The 24,649-nt window shown below is 41.4% G+C and overlaps 1 protein-coding gene across 1 annotated transcript in view; it reads right to left on the minus strand.

The window, feature by feature from the left end:
* Positions 1–3,130: 3,130 nt before the first annotated feature.
* ralgapa1 (Ral GTPase activating protein catalytic subunit alpha 1) overlaps positions 3,131–24,649 on the minus strand; it is a 251,419-nt gene continuing 229,900 nt past the window's right edge. Inside the window, exon 30 of the mRNA XM_086002312.1 lies at positions 3,131–4,611. Within this exon, the coding sequence (XP_085858438.1) occupies positions 4,444–4,611 (168 nt within the window). The 3' untranslated portion in view covers positions 3,131–4,443. The remainder of the gene's footprint in view (positions 4,612–24,649) is intronic.

The following is a 24,649-nucleotide window of genomic DNA, read 5'->3' on the forward strand; positions in this document are numbered from 1 at the left end:
GCAGGCGGAGGGTCTCCAAAAAACAGAACGATTTGCCCACAGAGGCCGTTCTCCAGGGCAGGTGTCCGATTTGTCAAGAGCTTTCTTGACAGATCGGAAATGCCGGTTTTCAGCGCATGCGCTGTGCATGCCTGAAACCGGCATTTCCGACGTCCCTGCGGGTGGGTACACAGCGTGTACACACCCGTAGGGATTGGAATATCTGGGTCAATATTTTAAATGCAAGATAACAACTTCAGCATTTTACTGGTATCTAAATAAATTTAGTAGCTATGCTGCTGTGATCTTGAAGACATTCAGAAATAGTCATTATAAATAGTAAATCTTTCAGTAATAATGCAATGCGCTGGGGGCATGGAGATTGAGACGGGTGGGTTATGGGCTCTTGTGGGCGAGGACACAATCGATGCACTATACCCCACTGGCAGATTTTGTTGGGACGTTCAGAGATGTGGCACTTTCTGCACAAATGGCAGCCAGCCACTATAAGCTTCTGCAGGGACCAGAGATTTTCTGCCCATGCCTTTTTGTGTGGAGGATTCCTGGAAACTCTCCTAAATTTAAATTAGGCTGATCCTGGGAAATTTGCTGAGTTCAGCGGTGCAACAGTTGAGTGAATACAAAGTCTGCCATGCAGAATTAACAGCAGCTATAGGAAAATCTAGGCTATGTGGTCTAAAGTGTTTTCTGTGATATTATTTGAAAGAGCAGAAACAAAGTCTAGAGTGTCATGAGCATCCCAGATAGTGGGAAATCTTTACAAAACTCTACAATCATTTATATTAGGAACATAGATAAATATACTTCTGACATGACAAATTGTCAAATCTTGTATGTGCAAAACAAAAGACTGAGGAACATAGATTTTTCAAATCATTTGATTTTTTTATAGGGGGTAAGAGAACGGGGTGGGTAAAGAGACGGAATTACTGTACAGATTTGTTCCTATTGACATGTGTAAAATGTACATTACTAAAAATTAAAAACTACTGAAAGTTTTGAAATCTGAATTGCAAGTTCTGACATGGAATATAATTCAGTTGCTACTTTTGCTGCTGGAGTCCTTTACAGATTTGTGTCCTTCTGAGATTTCAGTGGCTCTCAAAAATGCATAAGGACTATTAAACAAAATCAATTTTATTTCATCTCACTTGGGAAGTACATTCTCAGGTTCAGAAAGTTCTCAACACACCCAAGCCTGCACATCTGAATTATATATGAGCTGGTCTGATCCAGCAGAAGTTATCAAGGGGTAACATATTTATGAATACAATTGCTTCAAGAGATTTCAATATACCATACCATCAGTTTAGAGTACACTGTGAGCTTGTATTGGCAATTTAAAAAAAAACAGCAAGCTCCTGGGAGAAGGGACAAAGTACAGACTAAATGCTTTCATAAGGCAGGAGCAATCTAAAAAAAAATTAGAGACAAAATAAAATTGAGCTACTTTTACAGATTTCTTCTGCGGTATAAAATTGCAAAATATCGATGGTTGCAGAAGTTTTTGAAACATTGCTCGATGTACAATAGTGACAGAATTTTTTTTTCTGTAGCTTGAAGAATAAATGATCTGGCTTGTGATTTTTTAAGAATGTATCATAAGAAAAAGAAGTTAATGGGAGGGCATATATATTGGCCCAGATTTTGCGGACAACAGTGAAGCAATGACGCTCGCCGCTGACCTCGAAGAAAGTTGCCCACATAGGTCTAGCTATCTGCGACGTTGATTTCACCTCTCCCAATGTTAATTTGAATCTGATGCCAAGTCTAGGGGATTTCCAGTGTCCAGCAACGTGATATCATCAAGCTGGCTCAGCATTCACATTGAAGAATTCTCAGACAGAAAACCAGGAAGTAAAATGGACGGATTTTCCTTCACTTTTTAATCATTTTACAGAGAGTGAAATAAAGATTGAGATATACACATGGTTCAAGGTAGAAGCTGAAATATCAAACAAACTTTAAAAAAAAAAACCATGGAATTATCATAATGGAAAAGTTTGACATTCCACAAATATAAAACTAGTTTTTCAGGAGCAGAACAGTTGTTCAGCAGTAATTATGACTCAGTACACCATTAAAAACCCAGTTACACCTCATTCAACAAGGCTCAATTTTTTGGGGCGTTTTTACGAGTGATATTCCAGCGTAAAAGGGGAAGTTTTTGTCAGTTCAGTGATTTCAATTGAATGCCAGCTGTGAAGGAGCAGGGAATGACTGACAGAAACTTCTGGATTTCTGCATTTAACTGCGCATCTGCATACTCCAGAAATTGCTGTCAGATTCAGTTGTTTGTTTGTTTGTTTTGTATGACGGGAAAAGCTTATAATGGGATGTCTAGTTTGGCTATCTATTCGCGCCGGCCATTCTAGGAAACAGCAGCCAATATTCTTGCAGCTGGTATTGACCCACTATCCAGATGGACGGAATCATGGGATGCATGCAACATAAAGAACCAACGCCTCATAACTGACCCAATAGCAGAGGTTCCTGGCTTCGACCTCCCTCAAGACAATGGGCAGCGCTCAACCGAATTCGCAAAGTGCATGGATGATGGGACCACCTGCTCCACAAGTGGAAGATGAGGGATGACCTGAAGTGCGAATGTGGCCACGAGTCCCAGACCATGGAACACATCACGTCAGCCTGCCCACTAAGATCCATTGCGGGAGGCACCTCATTTCTCCACTCGGCGTCTCAGGAGGCCATCGAATGGATTCACAGTTGCAATGATGGCGAACGTTGACAGTTACGATGTTATTACAACCGCAATTTCTTTCTCTCCCCCGCCCCCCCACCATTGTTACTATTCATACATAAGCTGGTCATTGATGTAGTGATTAAAACACATTGACAGTCCAAATTTAAAAAATGTGCTAAAACTATGCATGTAAGCATCAATATAATACTTTTGGACATTACTGATATTTCAATAATTTTAAAGATGTATGGAATGAAAGCAAACAAATAATTCATGAATGAATTACAGTACGTTTGATATTTAATTAATGGTTTCCATTTGTGCTTTTAGACATTTCCCAATACAATAAGACATTTAACAGTTCCACAAAACTAAATTATAGCATTTTCCATTTGAATCGTGCTAACAAAGATTTCCACAAATAGGCATGGTAAGAATAATTTTTATTGCAATATTAAACAGCGCATCTTTCTTCAGCCATTACAAATTTTATAGACAGCTACATGAATGACAATACATAATATATATTTTACCGTATGATATATTTACACATGCAGTTAGTACTGACAACATGCTACATACTGTTAGTAGTAACATTGCAATTTACCTACAAAATATGAGTAATGCATCCTTGTAGGAAAATACATCTGAATAGCTGGAATGTGCATTGTGCTGCACCTCAGCAATTTAAAGTTGACTCAATTCAAGTTCAACTGGTTATACAGACACTCTGAATGATCCCTTTTTCCCTCAATGAATAGATCACAGAAAATTGAAAACATATTGAGTGCAAGCCCTGTAAGAGCACATATCTAAATACATCCAGAATTTTCATCATTTGAACAATAACTTTCACCTTGGCGCTCATCAGATTTCACTTACAGTATTTTTTCTACAGTTTCTTGGTTGGAAGCCATGCACAAGGTAAATAGTGTAACTCAGCTGCATTTTCAGTGTTTTAAGTTTGTTTAATATTATATATATATTTATATATATGATATGTCAGTGTTTCAAATAAAAACAAGTCCATACATTTCATCATGAGAAAGATTATTTTTCCTCATAAGCTAACTTTTATAGCTGAAATGCGAAGAGACCATTTACATTCCTTGGAAAAGTCATACCTTATAATTTAAAATGAAAATATTCTGTACATGTTTTGTGCCATAAGATTGATTTGGTGAATATATTCTTAAACATAACTTTACACCTACATACAAACTGAAAACTTACTATACATTCCTGAATTGTGCACAAGTGATCTGAAATGTTCCTACTGAAAAACAAAACTATGTACAAAGTACACAATGTACAGCAAAGCAAGACTGCCATCATCATTTCCTAGTGATGATACCAGATAACTAATGAGCCATTCTGTTTAACTAGCCAAATACAATTGTACAAGAAAATGCTTTTCATAACAGTAAATATGATTAAAAGTGCAGTAAATATACAGATAAGTAATCAAGTGGGTGCAGGGCAGTTGCACTGTACAACTAAGCATAGATTGCTAAAATATATATTTTGGTAAGCTAAAAATAGAACCTCAGTGTTCTTAATAAAAAATAGTTTACAAAGAACAGGTTTTAACTGCATATGGAGTGGCAAACACACATTTACTAAATTAGCAAGAGGCAAAATATTTGGCTTAAGCAGCAAAGTAATAATAAAAAAAAACTCAACATTGACTTATGGCTAGTTGAGGAATTAGAGTGTAATTTTTTGTTATGATGTGGTCATTAGGATTTATTAGCTGAACCAGAAGAACGCCGCAATTTCATAGACATACGAGTCTTGCTAGCACGAGGTGACATTGGAGAGGCTAAGTCGATCCCTTCCGCCCCCTGTGCTGCAGGACTTTCGACCTGCTGATTCTCTGGGCATGAGCCTGCAAGACAGTGGAAGGGAAAGCATTATTCATATACAAGATACCCTTGTGACTTCTTCTATCAACTGTTGCTCTTTGTAAATAGATTCTTAAAAACTTTCTGAATCTCCTAATTAAATATTTTCTGAATTTTACATTTTTTTTTGTAGTGCAAAAACTACAGTAAATGCTTGGGAAATTATACTAAGTAGCTCACTTATACTTATAAAATTCCATTGCAAAAGGAACAAAGTGATGCATGCTCCAAAGCAAAGTAGTAAACACACATTATATTAGGTGAGCAATCAAATAGCTTTCTGCCCACACCCAGAAAAATGCAAGAGCAAGAAATTCATTCCATGTTAGCCAGTGACTATGCAGTGTCAAGTGGACCAGTCCTGGTTTAGTGAAAACATAAAAGAAGAAACGGGTTCTCTTCTGCAGGGCTCTGTATGTCAGCAGAATTCAGTAATGAATAAAAATCAGACAGCTTGGGCACTACATCATTGAGATTAAACTGGAAAGACTTTTTTCCGTTCTGGGTAGAAATGGAACTATAGAAGATAAAAAGTAAAAATACATTCAGTAAGACAAAACAATGTAGAAAATAACATAGCAAAAAATGCCAACATAAAATTAAAATATAAAGTAAACACACAATAAACTAGCAGAACCACCAGACCAGCACACTGACACTGAACTGAGCACTTACTACAACAAATTTACAACATATCTGAAGCAATATGGAAGCTTGACTCAATCTGCAACAAAATGGAATGCAATTAAGCTTAATTAAACTAAGAGGTCAAGTTAATTTGGACTGATGAGATTCATCTTAAAATAATGGATTATAACAATGCCATATTTGTTATGTTAACTACACTCTACTTGGAGGCATATTCAATTTAGCTTATGCAACACTGCATGACTCAGAATATATCTGAAATAGGTCTCAAATAAAAAGCAAACACCTTAGCTACGCAATTTAATTTCCATTCATTTTACAGAAACAAAATATAATTTTGATTTCAAAACACCTTAGCAAGGAGAATATTTTATGGTCCTCTGCAGTCCAAATTAAAGCATTATTTGGACTGGAAATGTAATTTAAAGAAACTTATTCAAAATTATTATAGAAATATATTGACTGGTTCCCTTTTTACAAAAGAAGTAAAATAAAATATTTCTATTAGTTACAAGTAAATTTAGGAACTAGAAATGACAGGCTGAAGGAAGTTTTTTTTAAAATTTTGCACAGCATACCATTCATAGCTAGCGTGAAAGACCTTCCGTTTCAAGCCTTTGCCCTTTACCTTGATGAGGCCAATGTTTTCTAGTGGAGGTTTGGGAAGAAGAAGAAATATCACAGCATTTCTTTCTTTAAAATGAAGAAAATGAAGCAAAAAAAGTGAATTGGACAGTAAGAGGAGAAAAGGGAAAAAGAGAACAGATGTGAGAAATGACACAAGTGCTAAAGTTGAAGGGTATTCATAATTAATGTACAGAACAGAGATAATGAGCAGAAATCCTGGTGCCACACTTCACTGGCATGTACTTGTACACCTTCTAAACAGAAGTTACAGCTGACAATAACATATAGTGGAAAACCAAGATACTTCGGGAAGCATACTTATCTTGAATATTAAATATTCTTTAAAACAACCCACAAGAGGTATTTGGTAGAAATGCAGTTAGAAAGATATTCTTTGCTTTGATTTTACAGTCTATGAAAGATTCAGAAGGCTAAATGTTGTGGTTACAGCAAGCACTGGCAGATCACTACTGACAATGCACAGAATATCCACTAAAACACTATACATTCAATGTCATTTATTAAAGGGAAACAATATTGGAGCAAGCACCTATATGTAAAGCATTTACCTCTGCATGTGTCACACAACAGTAAGTATATCTAAGAAGGGAGCAAAAGATACAAGTATAACAAAAAAATAACCCCTGTTGAAATGCTCCATTGGCCCAAGATATTCTCGTTTTAATCCAGCACTTTCAATCTGGATACACAGATAACGTATGGTTGGGGTCTCCATGGACTGCAATTCACAAGTAGGATCAAAATGGCAAAATTCTATTTTATATTCGAACCCCTGCCTGCTGAACTTTACAGATACATACTAGACTCTACAGAGAAGAACATATATATAGTCATAGAGTTATACAGCACAGAAACTATGCCCCCTGGTTATTGACCCCTCTACTAAGGGGAAAAGTTCCTTTCTATCTACCCTATCTATGCCCCTCATAATTTTGTACACTTCAATCAGGTCTCCCCTCAGCCTTCACTGCTCTAAGGAAAACAACCCCAGCCTGTCCAGTCTCTCTTCATAGCTGAAGCGCTCCAGCCCAAGCAACATCCTGGTGAATCTCCTCTGCACCCTCTCCAATGCAATCACATCCCTCCTATAGTATGGTGACCAGAACTGCACACAGTATTCCAGCTGTGACCTAACTAACGTTTTGTACAGCTCCATCATAACCTCCCTGCTCTTATATTCTATGCCTCGGCTAATGAAGGCAAGTATCCCATATGCCTTTTTAACCACCTTATCTACCTGTCCTGCTGCCTTCAGGGATCTATGTACTTGCACACCAAGATCCCTGTGATCCTCTGTCCTTCCTAGGGGCCTACCATTCATTGTGTATTCCCTTGCCTTGTTAGTCCTCCCAAAATGTATCACCTCACACTTTTCAGGGTTAAGTTCCATTTGCCACTGTTCTGCCCATCTGACCAACCTGTCTATATCGTCCTGTTATTGATTAAAAATTCCGGATAATGGAGAGGTATATCTACCAAGGTACGAGAGCCCCGTTACACAGCACACCGGTTACACGGCCACAGATCCAGGAGTCCCTGTTACACGGCCACAGGTGCAGGAACCCCGGTTACATGGCCACAGATCCAGGAGTCCCCGGTTACACGGCCACTAATATACAGTAAAACTTACCTGAACCTACTCCTGAATTTTGCCAGTTAAGAGATTTCTGGATATTTAGGTGCCGTTTAAACGAGAGTTTCCTGTACTCAATTTTAAAACCTGCCATATGGGACACAAACGGCATAGGCACTTTACATAAAAACATTTACCTCTACACTAATTATTTTCCTTATTTATTACTATACAGCTAATATTTGCAAGTAGAGAAAAAGGCAAAATTACTCATTTAGAGAAATTTCTCATTATTCAAATTAAATAATTTTCATACAAGGGGGACATACAATAATAAAGTTTAATATATGAGCAGGGCAATCGCTACAAATTTCAGTTCATTTAAATCAATTCAAGCTGGAATTGTGATGCCCCGTATCAGAGACAAACATGATCACTTTAGCTCTACAAGGTAGAAGAGGGATAACAAAGAGATTAAGGTGTGCGTTTTGTTGAAGTGCAATTTAACAACTGTCAACAAGTTAGCAGCAAGGTTATATTTTGTGTGGTACTGCATTTCAGGGGATACATGAAATGCAGATGACATAACTAGAGGAATATCACAATGCAAAATCAACTAGAAGAAAAAAAAGTCAGCTTGAGATCAAGGTGCTGAAATTTGACAAATGGAGGATATCTTTTGAAGAATGAGGAACACTGCACTTACAAAGATAAATCTGTTCATCGCCATTTTTAACCTTTACATACTGCAGGTAGTTCTCCTAAAAAAAAAATTCTCTCTGAAGAGGAAGGATCAATTTATTTAGGATCCATGGGAGTTAATATCGAAACTCTGCAAAACTTTGCAGCCAAATCCAAAAACGTTGTTTGGTGAAAAGTCTGAGGCAGCCACATAAATACTGTGGCAACCAGAGCAGGTCAGAGGCTGGGTATTCTGCGGCGAGTGTCTCACCTCCTGACTCCCCAAAGCCTTTCCATTATCTACAAGACACAAGTCAGGAGTGTGATGGAATACTCTCCACTTGCCTGGATGAGTGCAGCTCCAACAACACTGAAGAAGCTAGACACCATCCAAGACAAAGCAGCCCGCTTGATTGGCATCCCATCCACCACCTTAAATATTAATTCCCTCCACCACCGGCGTACCTTGGCTGCAATGTGTACCATCTACAAGATTCACTGCAGCAAGTCACCAAAGCTTCAACAGCACCCCCCAAACCCGCAACCTCCACCACCTAGAAGGACAAGGGCAGCAGGCGCATGAGAACACCACCACCTCCAAGTTCCCCTCCAAGTCACACACCATCCTGACTTGGAAGTATATCGCTGTTCATTCATCGTTGCTGAGTCAAAATCCTGGAACTCCCTCAACAGCACTGTGGTAGTACCTTCACCACATGGACTGCAGTGGTTCAAGGCAGCGGCTCACCACCACCTTCTTGAGGGCAATTGGGGATGGACAATAAATGCTGGCCTTGCCAGCGACGCCCACATCCTATGAACGAATAAAAAAAAAGTTCCATAATGGGATAGAGAATAATGTAGTAACCAGGGATGGAGAAAAGAAAATGCCTTAATGTGTCTCAGAAAAGTCTCCAAGCACATCACACAATTTTGCATTGGAGTGCAGCAATTCCCAGGTAGGCAAATATGGTAGCCATTTTGCACACTGGAAGATCTTATAAACAGCAAATTAGATGAATGACCAAATATCTTTTTTTGGTGGTATTGAATGACGGAAGAATATTGACCAGGACATTAGGGAAACTCCCTCCTCTTCTTCAGATAGATCTTTAACATCCACCTGAACCATCAAAAATATAGACTATTCCTGTATTTATTGAAGAATGAACAATGCTAAGCACTGAAGGCTGAAGCTCCTACGAGTGTAGGTAGCAATTCAAATTTGAACATTTTCATTGCTGAAATTGCCGCTTCAGCTGGGTCAAAGTCGGCACTTGGAAAGGCGATAATTCGGTTTCATCTTCCTCGTCCATCTTCAAGCTTCCAGAATCTAAGTAGTGAACAACTTGCACTTTTATAGCATGACTAGTACTGTGACAGTCGATCTGCTATAAATATTTAGGTTGACTAATTTTGTGATGAGGAGGAAGTTGTAGTCTCTAAGGCCTCCAATGAATTCTCCATAGATACATGCTGTCTGACTGCTTATCTGACAAGTCATGGATAAGCAAAAAACTTTATTCAACTTAGCATTGGCAAGACCGAACCCAAATATCCCACCAAAAATTTTACACCCTAGCTTAATTCCATTGCTGGCCGCTCCCTCAGGTTAAGTCCAAAGTGTGCAACCTCAATGTTCTGCTTCACTCTGACCCGAGCTTCAAACCCACATATCCTAATCACCAAGACAGTCTTTTTTCTCCTTCGCAACATCGCTCAGCTCCACACCTTTGTTACTTCTACGCGCCACTAATCTTAACAATTTCCCAAGTTCCATCGAGCATAAGTAACAATTTGTCCAAAACACCACTGCCCATATCCTATCCCATACTAAGTCTCACCTCTGTCTTTGCCAACTTCCAGTGGCTTGCTATCACCAATGCATCAAATTCAAAATCCTTGTCCTAGCCTACAATTCCCTCTTGGCCTTGCTGCTCCCTACCTCTGCAGCTCTTACAGTCCTACATGCTTGTGCCTGATTTTTGCTCATCTTACTCTGGCCTCCTTTTTATCTCCTCCCTTTCCACTCCATTTCAGTCACAAAATCACACTCTGGGATCCTCCCTAAAACCTACCACCTTGCTCCTCTCTCCTCTCCTTCAAAAGCCTCTTCCAAAACTCATTTAACCTGCCTTCCGTTATCTCCCTTCACTGCTCATTAACTGCTTTCACTCTGTGAAGTACTTTAAAACTTCTGAATATGTTAAAAGATGCTACAGGTATATAATTGCAAGTTGTTGTAGGGAATCGCTCCTGATCCCTTACCCCAATTTCTTCACTATAATAGTATCTTAGAGAAACTTTTGAAAGTCAGTGAGTTTTACTGTGCGGCTAACTTTGAAATCTTCAAAAGAAAATAACTTGTATTTATATAGCGCCTTTAATGTAGCACTTCATAGGAGCATTATCAAACAAAATTTAAACACCGAGTCACAGAAGGGGCTATTAGGGCAGAAGCTTGGTCAAAGAGGTGGGTTTTAAGGACCTTTTTAAAGGAAGAAAGAGAGCTAGAGAGGTGGAGAGGTTTCGGGAGGGAATTCCAGAGCTTAGTGCCTTGGCAGCTGAAGGCACTGCCACCAGTGGTGGAGCGATTAAAATCAGGGATGCTCAAGAGGCCAGAATTGGAGGAGTACTGATATCTGAGGGTTGGGCTAGAGAAGATTACAGAGATAGGGAGGGGCAAGGCCATGGAGGGATTTGACAACAAGGAATTTGAAAATCGAGACTTGCTTAACAGGGAGCCAATGCAGGTCAGCGAGCACAGGGGTGATGGGTGAACGGGACTTAGTGCTAGTTAGGACATGGGCAGAAGGGATTTGGATGACCTCAAGTTTATGGAGGGAAGAACATGGGAGGCCGGCCAGGAGTGCATTGGACTAGTCAAGTCTAGAGGTAACAAAGGCATAGGTGAGGGTTTCAGTAGCAGATGAGCTGAGGCAGGGGCGGAGTTGGGTGATGTTATGGAGGTGGAACTAGGTGGTCATAAGGTACCACTAAACTATTCCAGGTGATAATCAGGCAAATCTGTTGTCGATGACAGGGCAAGAGGACAACAGACATCTTGTAGAATAAGCTAGATATAGAACTGAGAGGAGAGGCGCCCAGCCATGCATTTAAGATATAAAGGGGCAATATTTTGTGGCATTTTTCCACACACCAATAATCGAATATCCTACTTGCATGTGGAAGTTTCCAAATTGAGACTAGCCTGTTATTTCACCACTGGGATCTTTCCTCAATGGCTGGCAGCAATATTACACAGTTCAATAACTAATTACAAACTTTTTTTTAAGGAACTAATTTAGCCAAGTTTTCTTTCTACATGGATTTAAACTTCTTGTTTTATTTCTGGATATGCATATAACATAGCAGTTGCCCATTCCATATTTGTGTTGAGCAGGAAAGACTGCTGATACTGCAATTTCTTGGAGCACTGCAATTTCTTGGAGCTGAAGTTACTGTAATCAAGAATTTTTGTTATGATTAGAGAAATGTTACAGTCTATAACAAATGTGAAAATCAGTGACTAGGTATATAATTCACTTATACTTCTTGCTGACAAAACCATCAGGATGGCAGTTTTTCACATAAGCAACACCAATTGTGGTTAGTCAAGCATGGCGATGCAATTAAATATATTGTGATTATTCAGGTTCCCTTCAGAAACCTTGACCTTGAATTGTGTTTCTGAACTAATTTCCTCTCCTAAAAAGGGAATACAATGCAGATTACACCTATATGTACACTGATGGAAATAAGTTCTAGATCCACTAGGGTGTGCAAATAGGCTAAAATACTCAGGAGGCAGGACTTTCTTGCTTATCCGTAACTTCATTAAAAAAAATTCATTTGCTATTATAGAACCGCGTAGCAGGCTTAAAACCCATAATGACGTCAAACACCTGCAGTGATGGCCCTTGGGCGCTCCATCTGTTCCTTTCAATAACCAAGCCATCAGTTGAAGGTTGCCTAGGGCAGAATGCCAAATTCAGAATATAAATCTTCCCTTTGTGATAGAGCAAGTAAATTAATCTTCAGAAGGGAGGAGAGATTGGAGATCCTAGTTTCCATAGCTAGTATGGACCAATTAGAATCAGAGGTTCCTAGTTTCCTCATTTCATAGAATCATAGAAACTTACAGCACAGCAGGAGGTCATTTGGCCGTTGTGCCTGTGCTGGCTCTTTGAAAGATCAGTTATGCTTAGTCCCACACTGCCGTTTTATGTCTGTAACCCTGCAAGTTCCTCATCCTCAAATACCTGTTCAACTCCCATGTAAAATTATTTATGGAATCAGCTTCCACCATCTTTTCAGGTAGAATGTTCCAGATTCCGACATCCGAGTGAAAACATTTCTCATCTCCCCTCTAGATCTTTTGCCAATGATTTTAAATCTATGACCTCTGGTTATTGACCCAATTGCCATAGAAAAGTTTTTCTCTATCAAAACCTCTCATCATCTTGAAGGCCTCATAATTCATAACTAGGTCACATCATAACCTTCTCTGTTCCAAGGAGAATAGTCCTAACTTTTCCAATCTCTCCTCAGAACTGAAGACCCTCATAGAGTCATAGAGTCATAGAGTAATACAGCACGGATAGAGGCCCTTCGGCCCATCGTGTCCGCGCCGGCCATCAAGCCCTGTCTAATCTAATCCCATATTCCAGCATTTGGCCCGTAGCCTTGTATGCTATGGCATTTCAAGTGCACATCCAAATTCTTCTTAAATGTTGTGAGGGTTTCTGCCTCCACAACCCTTTCAGGCAGTGAGTTCCAGACTCCAACCACCCTCTGGGTGAAAAAGTTCTTTCTCAAATCCCCTCTAAACCTCCCGCCCTTTACCTTGAATCTATGCCCCCTAGTTATTGACCCCTCTACTAAGGGAAAAAGCTCCTCAGCATCCATCCTATCTATGCCCCTCATAATTTTGTACACCTCAATCATGTCCCCCCTCAGCCTCCTCAGCTCCAAGGAAAACAAACCCAATCTGCCCAGTCTCTCTTCATAGCTGAAGCGTTCCAGCCCTGGTAACATCCTGGTGAACCTCCTCTGCACCCTCTCTAACGCGATCACATCCTTCCTGTAGTGTGGCGACCAGAACTGCACACAGTATTCCAGCTGTGGCCTAACCAGTGTTTTATACAGCTCCATCATAACCTCCTTGCTCTTATATTCAATGCCTCGGCTAATGAAGGCAAGTATCCCATATGCCTTTTTTACCACCTTATCCACCTGTTCCGCCGCCTTCAGGGATCTGTGTACTTGCACACCCAGATCCCTCTGACCCTCCGTCTTGCCTAGGGTCTTTCCATTCATTGTGTATTCCATTGCCTTGTTAGTCCCCCCAAAGTGCATCACCTCGCACTTTTCCGGGTTAAATTCCATTTGCCACTGTTCCGCCCATCTGACCAACCCATCTATATCGTCCTGCAGACTGAGGCTACCCTCCTCGCTATTTACCACCCTACCAATTTTTGTATCATCCGCGAACTTACTGATCATACCCTTTACATTCATATCCAAGTCATTAATGTAGACCACAAACAGCAAGGGACCCAGCACCGATCCCTGTGGTACCCCACTGGCCACAGGCTTCCAGTCACAAAAACAACCTTCGACCATCACCCTCTGCCTTCTGCCACTAAGCCAGTTTTGTATCCAATGTGCCAAGGCACCCTGGATTCCATGGGCTCTTACCTTCTTGACCAGTCTCCTGTGCGGGACTTTATCGAAGGCCTTACTGAAATCCATGTATACCACATCCACTGCGTTACCCTCATCCACACACCTAGTCACCCCCTCAAAAAATTCAATCAAATTAGTCAGACATGATCTTCCCTTGACAAATCCATGTTGACTATCCCTGATTAATCCTTGCCTCTCCAAGTGGAGACAAATTTTGTCCCTCAGGATTTTTCCAATAATTTTCCTACCACTGATGTTAGGCTCACTGGCCTGTAGTTCCCCGGTTTTTCCCTACTACCCTTCTTGAATAATGGTACTACATTAGCGGTTCTCCAGTCCTCTGGCACATCCCCTGTGGCCAGAGAGGTCCTGAATATATGTGTTAGAGCCCCCGCAATCTCCTCCTTTGCCTCACACAGCAGCCTGGGATACATTTCATCCGGGCCTGGGGATTTATCCATTTTTAGGCCAGCTAAAACCGCCAATACCTCCTCCCTCTCGATGTTAATATGTTCGAGCATATCACAGTCCCCCCGCCCTATTTCTATGTCTACATCGTCCTTCTCCATAGTGAAAACAGATGCAAAAAATTCATTTAGAACCCCTCCTACATCTTCCGGCTCCACACACAGATTGCCACTTTTGTCCCTAATGGGCCCTATTTTTTCCCTAGTTATCCTCTTACCCTTAATATACTTATAAAACATCTTCGGATTTTCCTTTATTTTGCTCGCCAGTGTTATTTCATGGCCCCTCCTTGATCTCCTAATTTCTTTTTTAAGTATCCCCCTGCACTTTTTGTACTCCTCTAGGGCTTCCTCCATCTTTAGCCTTTTGTATCTACCAAAAGCCCTCCTTTTTTTCCTAATCCATTCTCGTATATCCCCTGACATCCAAGGTTCCCTGTGGTTTTTGGAACCACCCTTGACCTTTACGGGAACATGTTGCCATTGTATGATCTCAATCTCCCTTCTGAAAGCCTCCCATTGCTCCGATGCGGATTTTCCTACAAGTAGCTGATCCCAGTCCATTTTGGCCAGATCCTGCCTTATCCTATTAAAATCGGCCTTCCCCCAATTTAGAACCTTTATTTCCGGCCCATCCCTGTCCTTTTCCATGGCCACCTTAAATCTTACCATATTATGGTCACTATCACCAAAGTGCTCACCTACTAGCACTTTTTCCACTTGGCCGGCCACATTCCCTAGAATTAGGTCCAGTACCGCCCCCTCTCTTGTAGAACTTTCTACATGCTGGCTCAAAAAGCTCTCCTGGATGCACTTTAAGAATTCTACACCCTCTGAGCCTTTCACACTCTGACTATCCCAGTTAATATTGGGGAAGTTGAAATCCCCCATTATTATTACCCTATTATTTGCACATTTCTCTGAGATTTGCCTACATATCTGTTCCTCTATCTCCCCCTGACTGTTTGGAGGCCTATAGTACACTCCCAGCAAAGTGCTTGCCCCCTTTTTGTTTTTAAGCTCCACCCATATGGCCTCATTAGAGGACCCTGCTAATATATCATCCCTCCTTACTGCAGTAATTGACTCCTTAATTAATATTGCGACACCCCCTCCTCTTATACCTCCCCCTCTGTCTCGCCTGAAGATTCTGTACCCCGGAATATTGAGCTGCCAGTCTTGCCCTTCCCTCAACCATGTCTCCGTGATAGCAACAATATCATACTCCCATGTGTTTATCAACACCTTCAGTTCATCCACCTTATTTGCAAGACTCCTTGCATTAAAATAGATGCCATCCAGCCTTGCCCTTATATATTTGCCCTGTCTACCAAGCTGACTTGTTTTTTTCTCTATAATTGGCAGCACATCCCCCCCTATTTCAGCTCCCCTCTGTATCCTATCCCCCTGCCAAGTTAGTTTAAACCCCCCCCAACAGTGCTAGCAAACCTCCCCGCAAGGATATTTGTCCCGCTCTGGTTCAGGTGCAACCCGTCCGACTTGTACAAGTCCCACCTTTCCCAGAAGCAGGCCCAGTGATCCAGGAAAGTAAAACCCTCCCCCCTACACCAACTCTTTAGCCACGCATTCATCTGCTCTATCCTCCCATTCCTATACTTACTAGCACGTGGCACTGGGAGTAATCCAGAGATTACAACCTTTGAGGTCCTGCTCTTTAATCTGTTACCTCATCTCTGGTAACATCCTGGTAAAGCTCCTCTGTACGCTTTGTAAGGCCTTTACATCTTTCCTGAAGTGTGGTGCCCAGAATTGTCCACAGTACTCCAGCTGAGGCATAACCAGTAATTTATAACGTTCCAGCATGATCTCTTTGCTTTTATGTGTTATTCCTCTATTTATAAACCCAAGTAACCCCGATGCTTTTTTAACCATCTTTTTCTGTAATAACCCTGTAGACCAGAGGGTAGGCAGGGAAAGTGTAGAGGGCTCTCCCCTACTTGTGTAGACAGGCCAGTGTGACAAAAGAATGTGATTTGTGCTCTTTTGTTAAGTGACATTTCCAAGTAGCCTCATTTCTGAAATCTGGAGGTTGGTTAATAATGTATGGTGTACTCTAGGACGTGAATTCCTAGAGTTACCTGCTAACTGGTTTGCCACTATGTTTCAAATACATGTGTTAAATGGTTAGCGATACTTTCTGCACCAACCAAAGTCAAACTCTAGGGCATGCTTGTAGGTCAATGTGGCATTTTGTCAAAAGATAAAATTCCAAGCCATATCTTGCTCGAGATCTATGCTCACAAATGATTTAACTCTCTACATTATCTCTGTATTTTCTGCTAATCTACCTATAAGGGAACACAATGAAACCAAATTATGAAGTAGAGCTAATCCAGCATCAGCAGCACAAGACAAAGGCTCTATATTAGCATAATGGGAAGGACTCATAGTTCTATGACACGTTACATAGGATTATATACGATATATGGTACAGAAACAGGCCATTCGGCCCAACCAGTCCATGCCAGCGTTTATGCTCCACTCGAGTCTCCTCCCGTCTTGCCTCATCTAAATCTATCAGCATAACTTTCTATTCCCTTCTCCCTCATATGCTTGTCCAGCCTCCCCTTAAATGCATCTATACTATTCGCTTCAACCACTCCCTGTGGTAGCGAGTTCCATTTTGTATTTCTTGCTGACTATCTTATATCGATGGCCTCTAGTTATGCTCTTCCTCACAAGTGGAAGCATTCTCTCTGTATCCACTCTATCAAAACCTTTCATAATTTTAAAGACCTCTATTAGGTCACCCCTCAGCCTTCTCTTTTCCAAGAGAAAAGAGACCCAGCCTGTTCATCCTTTCCTGATATGTATACCCTCGCATTTCTGGTATCATCCTTGTAAAATTTTTCTGCACCCTCTCCAGTGCCTCTATATCCTTTTTATAAAATGGTGACCAGAACTGTACGCAGTACTCCAAGTGTGGTCTAACCCAGGTTCGATACAGGTTTAGCATAACTTCTCTACTTTTCAATTCTATCTCTCTAGAAATAAACCCTAGTGCTTGGTTTGCTTTTTGTATGGCCTTGCAAACCTGTGGCACAACTTTTAATGATTTGTGTATTTGTGCTCCGAGATCCCGTTGTTCCTCGACCCCACCTAGACTCGCACCCTCCAAGTGGTAAGTGACCCCTCTATTCTTCCTACCAAAATGTAATACCTCACATTTATCTGTGTTGAACTTCATTTGCCAATTATATGCCCATTCTGCAAGTTTATTAATGTCCTCCTACAATTTGTTGCAGTCCTCCTCAGTATTGACTAAACCCCCCAAAAAAGTTTGGTATCATCCGCAAATTTAGAAATTGTGTTTTTGATTCCAAAGTCTAAATCGTTAATGTAAATTGTGAACAGCAGTGGTCCCAGCACTGATCCTTGTGGATCACCACTACCCACCTTCCACCACTGTGAACAGATACCCTTTACTCCCACTCTCTGCTTTCTGTCTTGAAGCCAGCTAGCAATCCATTCTGCTACTTGTCCCCTGACACCACATTCTCTGACCTTATTCATTAGTCTATTATGGGGGTATCTTATCTAAGGTCTTTTGAAACTCTAGATAAATTACATCTACTGCATTACCTTTGTCTACTCTCTGTTACCTCTTCAAAAAATTCAATAAGGTTGTTCAAGCAAGATTTTCCCTTTTGAAATCCATGGTGACTATTCATTATTATACTTTTTGTTTCTAGATGTTCTTCTATTCTCTCCTTTAGTGGGGATTCCATTATTTTTCCTACCGCCGATGTTAAGCTGACTGGTTTATAATTCCCTGGACATGTTCTAGCCCCCTTCTTAAATATAAGTATTACATTAGCTATCTGCCAGTCCTCTGGCACTATACCTTTTTCTAATGAATTATTAAATATGTGTAGTAATGCCTCTGCTATCTCTTCCCTAGATTCTTTTAAAATGCGTGGATGCAATCCACCCGGACCAGGGGTTTTATCCTCTTTGAGTTTGATTAGTTTATTTAATATATCCCCTTTTTTTATTTTAAATGCACTTATCTCATTACTTATATCATCCAATGTCATGTCGACCTGTTCTATCTCCCTGGTAAATACCGAAGCGAAATAATGATTTAATATTTCTGCCATCTCCCTATCTTTACCTTTTGTATTGTCCTGTCTATCCCTTCAGTAGCTCCACCTACTAATCATGTGTTCTTGCTTTTATTTCACTGGCATATCAAGGTACCATGCTTTTTAAAAATTTGTTCCTGGGATGTGGGCGTCACTGGAAAGGCCAGCATTTATTGCCCATCTCTAATTGCCCTTGAGAAGGTGGTGGTGAGCCTCCTTCTTGAACTGCTGCATCCTTGTGGTGAAGGTACACCTCCCCCCTGCCCCCCCAAGTGCTGTTAGGGAGGGAGTTCCAGGATTTTGACCCAGTGACGATGAAGGAATGGCAATATATTTCCAAGCCAACATGGCAACTTCAGCAGCTGGGCACCCTATTCACTACTTCCCCCACCTTGATGTAATTTCTCTAACAAATACCTGTTGTTTGCTACCCATCAGCCCATTTTGTATCCACAACCAAGATTTACCCCGAATCCCCTCACATTTGAGCTTAACAAATAGCCTTTTGTGGGGAACTTTGTCAAATGACTTTTGGAAGTCTAGGTGGATTATGTTGCAGGACTAACCACAGTCGACTTGGAATGTCACTTCCTCAAAATAGTCAAGTCTGTTAGAAATTAGGGCTACCTAAAATGTATATGGTTAAGCGAATAATACTGCGTTTAGGTGATTGTATTAGAGCTCGAGACAAGTAAGGGGTTAATGCAGAAGTTTGTGTTTTACTGGAACTGCTGCAGTTTTGTTTTCCTGGAAAATGATAAGGGGAAGACAGTCATCAGCATGCTGTAAGGCCATGATTGGTTAAGTACAGAAACCATTTGTAATGGTTGTGAGGACCCCTGAAAGGTGAGAGATAACAGGAGGGTTGGCCTTTTTCCACAGCTTAAACAAAGAACTTGACATACCATTGGGCACCTTGTTTTAAGAGGAACCTCTATCGGTTAAATGGTCTTGTCCATATTCTACCCCAGATCGACCCCTAAAAAGAGAATAAAAGACCTGAAAAGCCTCTAGCGCAGATGGTGGAGTGGAGAGCTCCCGAGAATGAATCCATGCTGACTCTGATCTAACACTCTTGGGTAGTTTAAAGAGAAAAAGAGCAAGAAGGGGAGCTGTTCGTGCATGCCAACCGTTCTGTCCGACTTGGACCAGTATCAATTACTTGTCACAGTCGTATGTTTTTGCTGTATAACTAGTGTGTTATGTCCATCTTAAACTCCGATTAAACACAACATAGCCACCATATTGGTTGCAGTCGGCCCTGATTATTTGAAAGGGACCAGAGATAAGCTAATCAGAGATAAGTTAATCTCTACAAGGTCATTGGTCAGGCAGGATCTTCCCCTTCTGAATCCACAATGACTGCTATTTAGCAAGTTATTATTGTACAGACCATCTTCACCGGATAATGAATTCCATTATTTTACACAGGAGTGAAGCAAGATAATGGTTCTGTCGTTGCCCGTGTTATTTTTGAATATGAACACATTAGCCTGTTTCAAATCTACCAACATCTCCCTAGTGTCCAGTGATTCCCTCAATGCTACTCATTGCCTCATAAATTTCCTACCTAGTCTATTTTAGCACTCTGGGATAACTACCATCTACCCCTGATGATTTATTTGTTTTGAGCCCTTTTATTTTATCTAGGACTTCCATCTCATTGATATTGAAGTTATTAATTTTGTGTGCATTATCTGTTTGGGGAGGGCATGTTGCTCAAGTCTTCCCTTGAAGTAACCATTCAGAATATTTTCTACGTTATGCTCACCCTGTTTTGAAGCCGTTTGCATTAAAAAAAATTGATTCTGACCTCTTATTGTTTAAGTACTGAAATAGCTTGTTACTGTCAGCTCTCTCTGACCCTCTGATCACCCTTTTAACATATTTATGCATGTTCTTATAGTCATCCCAGTGAATCCCATTCCTTTTCTCCCTGCAAGATTTGTCGAGGTAATTTTTCCTCTTTATTTCACTTTTGATTAGTTTATTAGTCCATGCAGTCTGAGCTTGCTGGTTCTAGTTATGTATTGATCCAGCATGCTCAAAATTGAGTCTTCTTTAACTACAGTGTTACCTTCAATGTTATCTGTTCCTTTTGAGCAATCACTGTACAATAAATTACAATAAATATAGTTCAGCATTCTCTTTGTTCTGGTGAATACTGCTCCAGTGACTGATCATGTTGAGCCTCTAGATGTCTTTCAACTGCAGCCATAGCTATTTCAACACGATTTATGGAATACTTTTATCACTCATTTTTCTTCCTATATGCAGTACTTCACATTTGCACATATTAAATCTCATTCTCCTTTGTTCCACCAGTCACATATTTTGTCCTACTCACTCCAGGCTGCCTTGCCAGATTTAACTGGCCCTCCTAGTTTGGGATTTGAGAGTTCGACCAGTCTGCATTAGGTTTCTGAATTAGCGTAAATTAGAAACAGTTGCATTTCAACACCAATCCTCCGAGCACTCACTCAGTATTTCCCCCTACTCCGATACAACTCCTACAGGTATTCTTGCTACTTCCTACCTTTCAGCCAATTTCTTATCCATAGAGCAACATATAAAGCACTTCAATTTTGTACAAAATTTGGAACTCATTGCATGCTCAGGTTTTGCATACACAATGGCATTTCCAAGTACAACATACTTGCTATGTGAACCAGCATTGTTTTAAAGTTGTTCTATTCATTTATTGTTTTCCAAAATTCTTCTGAATTTCCTTAAAAATAATTGGTTTTCACATTAAATCATTTTGATTAAAGCTTTATCTTACTTTCCCCGCTCCAATAAAAGCTTAAAAGAAATCTTAATTTGTTTCTTCATTTATCTTTCACTTCAGCTCAAAATGAGGTCTCTGGAAATCCAATGTTTTATATTTAATAAGCCTTGCTACAGTTTATCACAAGGTCAAATCTTTACTCATTATGATTATTGGTACGTAAGTATTTCCCAGTATCTCAAGTTTAATTCTAAATACTGGGAGAAGTATGGCCTCTTTTCTAGTATTTTGTTTTACGATGATGCATCAAAAAGCTGTTTCATTAGTTCCATGTATTTACCTTTCCTTTTTGAAAAGATCCTCACTATCATTCCACTCAGCTTCTCTGGCCAATCTGAATCACTTAGAATATGCATTTACTTTTTCTGCAATGATTTCCTTATTTGCTCATAATTCCAGTTGTTAAGTTCTTCACCTCATTGTCATGGGTTTCCACCCAAACTTAATCCTTCCTTTATTTGAAGTTATATTAACACTCAACTACTTTATTGTAAATCTAATGGAAAAGAAATGATGCCTTCACTGGAAAAAAATAAGAAAAAGTACTATGAATTGAAGAAAAAAAATGAAAAATGAAGCAAATGAATGTTAGAATAATTACAACTTGACAAATAAAAAAATGTAGCAATATCTCTTCCTTGCAGCCTGGAAATAGATGGCACATGATGCATAGCAGAATAAAAATTACCACTACTGACATGTTAAGAGTATTGCACTACAGACAGTTTACAAATGACTGACAGAAACGAGAGAGGGAGAAAGGAATGAGTTGAAGCAAGAGTAGCAAGAAAGATTAAAAGGGAGATCAAGAAGAAAAATCTCAGTTTCTTGATACATTTCATTTGTAAGCTGTCAAATTAAACAACCGAAAACAAGGTTGTATGGAATAGCAAGATTATGTATTACAGCATACATAATCTTGAGAAGTCTGCACTACTTGATTTGCTATATTCAAGAATTTCAGAGCACCAAGGCAGAAATTACAAATTTAAAACAAGTTAGCTATTTCAAACTACTGCAGATGTTAGAAAAGGTTCACCAATAGCTTAGTGGTTATATGTAAACTCTGATGCGGTACCAAGCTATATAACAAAATCCCTGGTGTGTTCTGAATCAGCTAATCTCCGGGCAGGGGCACTAAAACTGGCATCAGTGTCCTTAAACTGGGGACGGGGGAAAAGAGAAAAAAACGTTGAAAGGACTTCCATTCCCTATTTCTATCTCTTGCCGACTACTAGAAAGAATGAATGTGTGGATGTTGGGTAAGAATAGATTGGTCTTTGCAATGATGACCCCCACAGTTGAATAGATTCTTGCCACTCACTGTCTAGGCTCACACATTATGAACTGCTACTTGGCTAAGGTACCAAGGGGCTGCCAGTGTCATTGCCTTCAATATAAGAGGAAAGAAAATGAAGTCGAGAAAAAAGAATGAGACTTTGAGACTATTGTTATTTTTTTTCCCAGAGTTATTTTTGAAGCTGGTTGAATTATAAAATATTCAGGAGCAGCACCTGGAGTGGAAGATAGGAGGGAGGGAAAATGATTTTAAGTTTAATTCATTTATATCTTTTGAAAAACAGCTGTATGTAATTCTCTCATCACTTCACTATCCATTAACATCGCTGATCCTTCTGCTGGTAGTGGTAATCACTTGGCCTGTTTTAAACCAACACAATTGCTTATTTCCTCGTCCAGCATAGGATAGCCCTTTTAAACTGCTCTATCAAACTGATGTGACACATGGAGTTTATATCCACACAAAGGAACTATAAACAAGAAGAATCTAGAAAAGAACAAACTGTGGTTTCAAGCTAGGTTTCTTCTTTGATGTTTTCATTAAAAAGTCCTCAAACAACTGAAAAGATTTACAAAGATTTAGTAAGAAGTATTGCCTTGTAGGACACCTCAGTTTCTGGATACACATGATTAAATTCAGTGCAATATATAACACCGCATGTATTTGTGGTATTATTTCGTCAAAGAAACCAACTTATGAGACAGTAAGAACAGACATGGTTCTCACTGCGATCTGTAAATCCTTGCCATCAGCACCAATGTGATCATGTGGTAACACTGTAAAGACCAACTGTATTTTTTCTATAAAGAAACAAATTATGTAAAACTAGCTGGGGGGGCCCGGCGTTGCCAGGCAGTTTAGAGGGCCGCGCGGTTGACGGCCGGCCGCTGCCCCGCTCTGTGTCTCAGGCCGAGCGGTTGTGAGGCCCGGCCCGAGTGAACCGAACTCACCTCCCGCTCCGGCGGGCCGATGCAGCTCGCCCGCTCGCTGTTGAGGAAAAGCAGGGGAAAAAATGGCGGCAACGTTTCCGGAGGCTGCAGGATTAGGTCCCGCCCATGATGCACCGATTGGTCAACCATCAGGTCACTGAACTGTAGGATTGGTCAACCATCACGTCACTCAATGCTAATGAGCGGTAGGATTGGTCAACCGCTAATGAGTGGATTTTTGAACGTTTTTTGTATACTGTCCGAACAATTTTTGTCTGACCAAAAAGTAAATACGCCTATGACACTCCCCTGATCATCAGCTTTCTTTTGATATAACATATACGTAGGTACGCTCTATAACTTTTGAGTGTATAGCAGACAGACAGACATACAGACAAACCAACTGCTTTATTATAGACGAGCTGAAGTGCCCGGCAGTGCCGAGGCTTTTTCGAGGGCATGTTGTTGTTGGAAGAGAGAGAGAGAGCGACTGGGGGGGAAGAGAGGGAGGGGAGGGCGGAGGGGGAAGGGAGGGCGGGGGGGGGGAAGGGAGCGGAGGGGGGGGAAGGGAGGAGGCGTGGGGGGGAAGGGGGAGGGCGGGGGGGGAGAAAAAGGGGGGCAAGGGAGAGAAAAGGGGGGCAGGGAGGGGGGGGAAGGGGAGGGGGGCGGAGGAGAGGGCGGGCCCCCCCACCCCCGAGGTCGCGCCCCCCCCACCCCCACCCCCGAGTGAAGAACGCCGATTGCGCGCGCAAGCAGGAGCTGAGACGCCGGCGTCCCTCTCTGGCTCGGCCGGCGGGCCCGGTTGCCAGGGTAACCGTGACGCTGACCAAGCCCCGCCCCCCGGCCGAGCCAGAGAGAGACACGCCGCGTCTCAGCTGCTCTCTGCTCCGCGCGCGGCCCACCCCACCCTGAGGGTCGCGGCCCCCCCCACCCCCGAGGGTCGCTCGCTCGCGCGCCCCCCCCCCCGCCCCGAGGTGAAGACCGCCGATTGCGGCTGTGCGAGACGGCCGGCAGACCCGGTTGCCAGGGTAACGCTGGACGCTCAGCAAGCCCCGCCCCCCGCGGCGAGACGCCGAGTCGCGTCTCAGCTCCTGCTGCGCGCGCACCCTAGCGGCGCTGTGCTGAGACTCGCGCCTCCAGCCTTCGAGTGGGGCCGGGAGGTGCCTAGCTCGGGCGTGGGTGCAGAGGAGACGCCGAGGCTTCTCGGCCTACC

This window comes from Somniosus microcephalus, chromosome 12 (assembly GCF_052327205.1).
Source record: "Somniosus microcephalus isolate GS21.2 chromosome 12, FLI_Smic_1.0, whole genome shotgun sequence".
NCBI classification, from domain to species: Eukaryota; Metazoa; Chordata; class Chondrichthyes; order Squaliformes; family Somniosidae; genus Somniosus; species Somniosus microcephalus.